Consider the following 9,961-nt stretch of genomic DNA (forward strand, 5'->3'; position numbering starts at 1 on the left):
ACTTTGGGAGGCCAAGACAGCAGGATGGCTGGAGCCTAGGAGGTTGAGGCTGCAGTGAGCCATGATCTTGCCACTGTACTCCAACCTGGGCAACAAAGTGGGACCCTTTCTCAAAAAAGAAAACAGATAAAAATAGAAAACATAAACTTTGTTTTTCAACATAAGCTCCATCAAGTTTAAGACACTTTTGTAAGCAATGATATCAGCTCTTTAGTCCATCCCCAAATAAATAAGGGTCCTGGCTATTTAATCATGTTAATGCAGCCTGTTTACATTGTTAACTAAAGAAAAATGGGTACACTTTAAAGTTTTTTTTTTTTTTTAAAGATTAGGAAAGAACAAGTCAGAAGAAGCCAAATTAGAACTCTAAGGTGGATGCCTAATGATTTGCAACATTGAAATTCAAAATTGCCCGTGTTTGATGAGAGGAATGATGAGCAGGAGCATTGTCCTAGTAGAGAAGCAATCTCTGGCAAAGCTTACCTGGGCATTTTTCTGCTAAAACTTTGGCTATCTCTAAACACTCTCGTAATTTTTTTCTTTCTTTTTTTTTTTGGTAGAAACAAGGTCTTGCTATGTTGCCCAGACTGATCTTGAATTCCTGGCCTCAATGGATCCTCCTGCCTTGGCCTTTGAAAGTGCTGGGACTACAGGTATAAGCCACTGTACCCAGCCTCAAAACACCTTTATAATAAGCAGATGTTATTGTTTTTTGGCTCTCCATAAAGTCAACAAGAAAAATGCTCTAAGCATCCCAAAAAATAGTTCCCATGACCTTTGCTTTTGACTAATCTGCTTTTATTTTGACTGGATCACTTCCGCCTCTTGGTAGCCACTGCTCTGTTTGTGCCTTGTCTTCAGAATTGTCTCCTAGTAAAGCCATATTTCATCTCCTGTTACAATTCTTGGAAGAAATGCTTCAGGCTCTTGATCCCGCTTGTTTAAAATTTTTATTGAAAGACAACTGAAATTTTAAGTAGGAAAACCACCAAGAGAACAAAAGTACACTTGTCTGTAGCTAATCTGAGTGCCTATCAAGTTTCAGTACCTAGCAAGTGGAAAGTCGGCTCAAGTTTAATTTTTCTGTCAGCATTATGTAAGCTGAACCAACTGAGACATCTATGATGTTGGATATTGTATTAGTCAATTCTCGTACTGCAATAAATAACTACTTGAGGCTGGGTACAGTGGCTCATGCTTGTAATCCCAGCACTTTGGGAGGCCAAGGTGGGTGGATCACCTGAGGTCAGGAGCTCAAGACCAGCCTGGCCAACATGGTGAAACCCCATCTTTACTAAAAATATAAAAATTAGCTGGGTGTGGTGGTGAGCATCTGTAATCCCAGCTACTAGTGCAGCTGAGGCAGGAGAATCAGGGAGGCGGAGGTTGCAGTGAGCTGAAATAGTACCACTGTACTCCAGCCTGGGTGACAAGAGTGAAACTACATCTAGAAAAAAAGAAAAAGAACTACCTGAGAGTGGATATTGTATAAAGTAAAGAAGCTTGACTCACAGTTCCACAGGCTGTACAGGAAGCATGGCTGGGGTGCCTTGGAAAATTTAAAATCATGGCAGAAGGGGAAAACAGCTGATCTTCACATTGCCAGCAGGAGACAGCAAGCAAAGAGGGAGGTGCTACACACTTTCAAACAACCAGATCTCATGAGAACGCTGTCATGAGACAGCACTAGGGCGATGGTGCCAAACCATCAGAAACCATGCACGTGATCCAGTCACCTCCCACCAGGCCCCTCCTCCAACACTTCCTCTCATTACAATTCTACATGAGATTTGGATGGGGACACAGAGCCAAACCATAGTAGATATTCTCTGTGCTATAATCACTGGTACTCTTTAATGAGAGCACATACAAGATGAATTTTTTCCTCCCAAATTGCTGTGAATGATCTGCTTCAGGCTTCATCTTCAACATTGTCTCATCTCTTAAAATGAGTTATCCATTTGTAAACTGCAGATCTCCTTGAGGTATTGTTCCCATAACCTTATTTGAAGCATCAGTGATTTCACCATCCTTCCACCCAAACCTCACCGTAAATTTGATGTGTGTTCTTGCTTCAATTTTAGCTGAATTCATGTTTCTCTGATAAAAGGGCGCTTTTCTAACTGTCTTATTCATGTTAGTGTCTCTCACCAGGTCCTTTTCAGACATGTTATAAAAAGTTAGTTTATTCCGGTGCAAAAAAAATTTGACATCCATGCACACTTTTTTTTATAATACGTATTTTCTATGAAAATTTTGAAGAACCCTTATATAGATGAATTATAGGTTATCAAAGTTTTCCTGGATTTTTCAGGCTTTATTCTTAACAGTTTTCAAATGAAAGGGCTTGGAGAAACCGAAGAACTAAAAGGGTTCCCTCAAAAGAGTTTTGAGGGAAAGAAAAATTGACATACTCACATCTTCACCCTGGGCAACAAAAGTTATGAGTCAAGATATTGGTCACATAACTTAGGTTTTATGATGATAGTTATCACATTAAGATAACTTAGGTTTTATGATTTTTTTTTTTTGGTTGGTTTTTTTTTTTGTCATTTTACAAGAGGGAAGTTTTAACTGCAACATCACTGAACAGTGTCCCATTCCCTATTCTCACCATTGGTATGGTGGATCTTTTTTTTTTTTTTTTTTTTGGGCCGGGGGGGGACGGAGTTTCGCTCTTGTTACCCAGGCTGGAGTGCAATGGCGTGATCTCGGCTCACTGCAGCCTCCGCCTCCTGGGTTCAGGCAATTCTCCTGCCTCAGCCTCCTGAGTAGCTGGGATTACAGGCACGCACCACCATGCCCAGCTAATTTTTTGTATTTTTAGTAGAGACGGGGTTTCACCGTGTTGACCAGGATGGTCTCGATCTCTTGACCTCGTGATCCACCCGCCTCGGCCTCCCAAAGTGCTAGGATTACAGGCTTGAGCCACGGCGCCCGGCCCGGATCTTGTTTTTCTTAATGTAGTACATATTAATAAAATTTATGAGATCTAAGATCTATTGTATTTGAGAGATTAACTGACATAAATGGTATGCTTTTATAAAACCTGTTAAAATGACAAAAATGGTTTGACATCTTTAAGGAACAAAGTGATCTAAACTTCTTAATATGAATTGGCATTACCTTGAACACATTGCATTGTGATTACATGAAAGATTTGCTGAAATGGTCACGTGTTCAGAAACTACTACATCTTAATAGTAAACAGTTGCCTTGTTTGTTTCTTTGGTTTGCTTGTTTGCTGCTTAGCATCAGGACACCCGCCCCTTGTGTGGGAAATACACAATTTTGTGACCCTATGGGTTGAAACCCAAAAAGTCTGATGCTTTTTCTCATTCCTGGCAACCAAGGGATAGGACCAAATTGGGTCAATTGAATGCCCTTGCCCCTAACTGTGAACAGAGTAGTGTTATGAAGAAGGAAAAGGAGATTAGAATCAATGCTGGTATCCTTCCATTGCCCCATCATTTCAGGATCCAAGTGTCCAGTAGATGTGGTCCCTTAGCCAGCCTGTACCTTTGGCCATGGTACCAGCTAACTACTTTCCCTATGTTCCCAAGTTATCTGGTAACCATTCAGGAAATTATTTTCCTACTTAAGTATACAAAAAACAGTGTCAGTTTTCACCTGACCGATTCAGTCACCCTTCAGAGATGTAGGAAAACTATTAGCAGCTGAGGGTTGCTGCCAAGGCCAGTGTCTGGGCTCTGCAGTTTTCTAACTTGTGATATTGGGTCACCCCACTAAGCAGGAGAGCAGCGACTCCGTCTGGCTTAATCATTATGGGATGGCCAGCTCCCAGCTCCATGCCCTAGGCAAACAGACATTCAGTGCATATTTATCTGACTTTAATTTAATTGAAGAAAACAGTAACACTGAACTCTAGGTTTGCTCAGTATCTGTTACAGATTTCTTGATTCTGACTGCTTTTAGTTTAAATTTTTTTTTTAGCAAGAAAGAACTAAGAATGATGACACTAGGCTTTAAATTCAGGTAAACAGGAGGCTGGGTTTTTTGCATAAGCAGAAATGAGGAAGTCAAGAGGAAGAGATTAAATTTCTGTTGTAATAAATTGAATCTGCTAAATGCCATGGCTTTTTAATTTTCTTAATCACACATTAAACCGGTTATGTTGCTGCCTAGATGGCTATATATTTGTTTAAAAGTACAGCAGTCCCTCCTACTGGACTTTGATCCTGCAAAAACAACTGTTATCTAACTCACCCTCAGACTGTCACTGGGACACCTGCATGAAGAATATTCTTTCATTTTTTAAAAAAGGTTTTGCATATATATGATTTAAGCTTTCAAAATGATTAGAAAATGTTTTATTGTTCTACTCTTGTTGCTTGTGACTATAGAAGAAGCAAGGTTATCATCTCTCAGTTTTCTGGATATAGAGAAGACTGAAATACTATTTTTTACGAAGACGGAAGAAACCATCATTGTAAATTCAAGCTACAAAGATAAACGGCCTAATTCCAGCTACCTCTTTGTAAAAATAGAAGATCCTAAAATACTGCAAATGGTGAATGTGATCAAGAAGATCTCATCAGATGGTACAAACTTTATCATAAATCTGGAGACTGATGAAGAAGGAGAAACAAATGTGACTATTCAACTGTGGAATTCTGAAGGTAGGCAAAAAAGACTCATTGAAGAAATCAAGAATGTGAAAGTCAGAGTGCTTAAACAAAAAGACGGTCTTCTCCAGGCGTCAATGCATATTGATAGAAATATCCTAATGCTTATTTTACCACTAATACTATTGAATAAGTGTGCATTTGGTTGCAAGATTGAATTACAGGTGTTTCAAACAGTATGGAAGAGACCTTTGCCAGTAATTCTTGGGGCAGTCACACAGTTTTTTCTGATGCCATTTTGTGGATTTCTTTTGTCTCAGATTGTGGCATTGCCTGAGGCACAAGCTTTTGGATTTGTAATGACCTGCACATGCCCAGGAGGGGGTGGGGGCTATCTCTTTGCTCTGCTTCTAGACGGAGATTTCACGTTGGCCATTTTGATGACTTGCACATCAACATTATTGGCTCTGATCACAATGCCTGTCAATTCTTATATATACAGTAAGATATTAGGGTTGTCAGGTACATTTCATATTCCTGTTTCTAAAATTGTATCAACACTCCTTTTCATACTTGTACCAGTATCAGTTGGAATAGTCATCAAGCGTAGAATGCCTGAAAGAGCAAACTTCTTGGAGAGAATAATTAGACCTCTGAGTTTTATTTTAATGTTCGTAGGAATTTGTTTGACTTTCAGAGTGGGATTAATATTTTTTAAAAAAGATAACCTAGAGGTGCTTCTGTTGGGTCTCTTAGTTCCTGCTTTGGGTTTGCTGTTTGGGTACTCCTTTGCTAAAGTTTGTATGCTGCCAGTTCCTGTTTGTAAAACCGTTGCTATCGAAAGTGGGATGTTAAATAGCTTCTTAGCTCTGGCCATTATTCAGCTGTCTTTTCCACAGTCCAAGGCCAATTTAGCATCTGTGGCTCCTTTTACAGTAGCCATGTGTTCTGGATGTGAAATGTTACTAATCATTCTAGTTTACAAGGCTAAGAAAAGATGTATGTCTTTCTTACAAGATAAAAGGAAAAGAAATACCCTAGTCTAACAATTAAAGCATTACTGAATTCCTACTCTGGGTAAGGCACGGTGGGAGAGTCAAAGAATAACTACAATGATACCTGCTCTAAAGCCAGTTATAATCTAGTTAAAAATCTGACATTGGGGATAGAGAATACATATGTGTATATATATACACACACACACACACACACACACATATTCATACATGCTAAGCACTCAATGAGTGGTGGAGATGATAATACGAAAGTTCAAAGGAAGGAGACAACTTTTCAACTGTGTTGGTTTGAGAATGTTTTATAGGCTATGACGTGAATATGATACTTCCAGTGGTCTCCTAAATGAGACAAAGCAATAGAAAAGTGATTACGATATATCCTAAGTATTTAAAGAAGGAACACCCATATAGCAGACATTTGGTAAATTCTCACTCAGTGAATGAATTTGCAAATTTCTATTTGGTGCTCTCATTAGCACATCAAAATGAATATGTTTTAAAGTAAATGTGGCATCTCTGCTCTCAGAGCTGAGCTTTCTCCTGTCTTCCATGTTAACCCACCAAAGGCATTACCATTTACCCTGAAACACAGGGTCAGCTCTTCAACCTCTTCTCTCTTCTGTCTTCTTTCTTTATAGTCAACGTAGTTCCTAAGAAACAGCCTATAATACAATTGCCAGTGCTCTTCTCAGTTCTCAGTGCTATCACTGTTTTTCTGCACTCTATTGTTTCTTCCCTAAACCTTTCTAAACTGGCTTCCTGCTTTCCCTATTTCCTAGCCTTATGATTGATTGTAGTCACATTCTTTAATCTTCTTATAGTCCAGTTTTCTCACATAACAAATGAAGCTAATGGTGTCAACACCGTAGATTGTCCTAGGAATTAAATGAGAGTATACATGTGTGGGGCTTAGAAGAGTGCCTGGGACATAGTAAGTGCTATTATGCTATTATGACAGTTTTAACTTTCAACCCTGGTAGATCTGCTGCTTGTTTGAAATAGCAATCATATAACTATGTATGGGGCCTAAAACTGTCAACATTTTCTATCAGTACTGTTCACCATCTTGATCATAGAATTAGATAAGTTTTATTTACTTTGCCAGTTGATAAGATAACCAAGGTATTTTTTTTTAATACCACCAAAACCAATATATGACTACCAAGATTTGTGCAAAATAATGATAATTGCCTAAGTAGAATATGTTACTCCTTTAAACAGAAATACCCACTATGGGTTTAAATAGAATTACTTTTCTCCAAATTTAACTTACATAATGTTTTTGTTTGTTTGCTTTTCATTTGGAGATGGAGTCTCACTCTGTCACCCAGGCTGGAGTGCAGTTGGTGCAACCTCCACTCACTGCCTCCTGAGTACCTGGGATTACAGGCGCCCACCAGGACGCTCAGCTAATTTTTGTATTTTTAGTAGAGACGGGGTTTCTCCATGTTGGCCAGCCTGGTCTTGAACTCCTGATCTCAGGTGATCCAACCTCACCCTCCCAAAGTGCTGGGATTATATACATACTCTGAATAAACGTATTTTACTACCTGGGAGACGGGAAACCTACCTTTCTAGTTATACTTTATTATTAACCTTGTGACCTTGACCAAGACACTTGTCTTCACTTTAGTTTTCGAATTTGTAAAATAAAGAGATTCAACTGAAGTTTAGATCTTATACAACTCTGTAAGTCTGTGATTCTGGCATAGAACTCAAGGACCTAGTGTTTTGAACAGGGGATAGCATAAAGTAATAAAGATTCAGGATGATGAGAATAGCTGCATACTACATTTGCTTTCTAATTAGGGAAACAAACAAACTATGAGCTCCCTTAGGACAAGGATCCCTTACTGCTTTTTAAAAAATTTCCTAGTGTTTGCTGTGAAAGAAAAATAAATCTTGGGGCCCCCAAATCACAAAGGTAAAAGGAAAAGTCAAGCTGGTAACTGCTTAGGGCAAACCTGCCTCCCATTCTATTCAAGGTCACCCCACTGCTTACTGAGATAAATGCATTCTGATTGCCTCCTTTGGAGAGACTAATCAGAAACTGAAAAGAATGTAATCATTTGTCTCTAAACTTGGGACCTAGTAGCCCCCTCCAGCTTCCACTTTTCCTGCCTTTGCTTCCAGTTGTCTGGCCTTTCCAGATCAAACCACTGTTCGGCTTACATATGTTGTCTAATGTCTCGTGTCTCCCTAAAATCTTTAAAACCAAACTGTACTGTGATCACCTTGGGCACATGTCATCATGACCCCCTGAGGCTGTGTCACGTGTGTGTGTCCTCAAACTTGGCAAAATGAACTTTCTGAATTAACTGAGATCTGTTTCAGATATTTGAGGTTCACGCTGCATATGATTGAAAAGAGTAGGTCTTTATAAAACACTTACTGAACAAATTAATCAGTAATGTCTATAAAGGTCAGGATCAGATGCTCTGGAGCTATACTGTGCTTGGGCTGCACTTTAGCACTGTCAGTTTACCAGCTGTGGAACATTTTGGTCAAGTTACTTGATTTCCCTATGCCCAGATTCATGTTGAAAATAGCAATAATGGTAGCACCTACCTTATGGTATTATTCTGAGGATCAAATGAATGAATATGAGCAAGGTCCTCATAACAATGCCTGACACATGGTAAGCCCTATTATTATTTTTATTACTTTATGCCTATTTAAAAAATCTTATAAAGTAGTTGAAAGTGCATGGATGGAATTTGGAATATATTTTATTTCTTTAATAGATGTATCAAGGAGGACAGACTTTACATAGTAAAGCTTGTCCTAAAATATGGATAGGGATGGGATGACTCAAGTTATTCCTTTTTTTAAAAAAATAAGAATGAGAGGCATAAAGCAGATTGTCTGATCAGTTGAGTTCATACTATTTTAAACAGCCACGATTAAGTAGAATAAAGATCCAGAGATAGAATGGTTATGCCAGTTTTTCTTTTTTTAAAGTTTCCGTCTCTTAAGAGAGACAATTCTATGATACACTGTTCCAAGAATAACACTTTTATGATACGTATTTTTATGTCTTGGAAAGCTGATGGCATTATAAGGGTATGTCAAAGTCTTAACCAATATATGCCACTCCAATCTGTTATATCAAAACACAAGATCTGATTAGATATCCTTGCACACTCCACCCCTGAACAGCTGTACATGATGTATATAAATTTGATCATTTATATCAAAATCCACTTAATTATTATTATAATTAGGAATGTTTTGGCATGTGGAATCCAAATTATTTTTTAATGAAGAGAGTGATTATTTAAAAGAAGTCATCTCCAAAGACTAAGTGTAGTTGGCAAGATGCCCACAATTTCTGGGGATTAAATTCCTGTGGTCCCTCTTTATCATACAAATACAGAACAAGGAGGCACTTGTTGCCTACTGGGAAGGATGACCAGACTATTTTGTGGCCTCACAAAGGCCACCCTTCCCTACAACTCTGTTGTGTACACTTGGCTGTCTAGGGAGGTGTCAGGGGCATTGGATCTCACCTCTCCTTCATTCGGAGGTTCAGCGTAATTACAGCCTCTCCAATAGATGGAAGTCAGCTGACAGGAAAGGATACCAAAGGCCTCCAAGAGGGAACTCGCCTTAGGGAAGGTTGAAAGAGCAAGGAGCTGGACCTCATGCCAGGAAGTGGAGTTTGTGCTGCTGTCACCTGCCCCCCACAACCACCTGGACACAGCAGATTTCTTAGGTTTGGGAATAATGGGTGCAGATGGGACTGTAGTTTTCAAAACTGCCACTTTGGGAACTCAAGGACCGTGCATCCCGTACTGAGATGTCTGCAGCCATCTGAACTACCTTCACAGCATCAGAGAAAAGATCCTTTGGATTTGTAAGACCAGTTTGCACCTTTGCCACAATTGAGTCTGAACCCTAAGACTTCCCTGTGCACTGGCAGATTTTCATTTCACTTTCAGTAGCCATTTGGAAGCAGAAAGACCTCTTTGGACTGAAAACAACAACAACAACAACTGAGTTACCTGAGAACAAATGCGAAGTAGTCGCTGAGGTGAGGCCTCTCAGAAAAACTGGACTTCCTGCTCACCTGACATAAGAAACTTGAAAGGTTTTCATTTGAAGGGATAAGATGTTTGATATGCTGATTTTAGCAGCTTTTCAAGTCACCAAAGCCATGTTCATTTACATAAACAGAAGATGACTGATGACTTTGCTGCCAAAACTTGGGAAATATTAGTTGGTTATGAATGAACATTTGTCATCATGCAGTTGGCAAGATTCTTATTTTAAGATGATTGGCAATGAAGAACCGAAAAACTAGCCTCCCTTTTTTGTTTTAAGAAAACAAAAGTATCATTTGATAGAGACAAAAGAGGT

General features: G+C 39.1%; 1 protein-coding gene across 1 annotated transcript; it reads left to right on the plus strand.

Moving 5' to 3' along the window:
- Window positions 1–2,949: 2,949 nt before the first annotated feature.
- On the plus strand, window positions 2,950–6,926 carry SLC10A5 (solute carrier family 10 member 5). Its single transcript, XM_017521843.2, has one exon. It carries the CDS (start codon window positions 4,316–4,318, stop codon window positions 5,630–5,632), a length of 1,317 nt encoding a protein of 438 aa, XP_017377332.1. The 5' UTR covers window positions 2,950–4,315; the 3' UTR covers window positions 5,633–6,926.
- The last annotated feature ends 3,035 nt before the right edge of the window (window positions 6,927–9,961 follow it).

This window comes from Cebus imitator, unplaced genomic scaffold, assembly GCF_001604975.1.
Source record: "Cebus imitator isolate Cc_AM_T3 unplaced genomic scaffold, Cebus_imitator-1.0 Scaffold22, whole genome shotgun sequence".
NCBI classification, from domain to species: Eukaryota; Metazoa; Chordata; class Mammalia; order Primates; family Cebidae; genus Cebus; species Cebus imitator.

Coding starts and splice junctions, on each gene's coding strand:
- SLC10A5 (XM_017521843.2), top strand. CDS start 4,316: ATGATTAGAAAATGTTTTATTGTTCTACTCTTGTTGCTTGTGACTATA.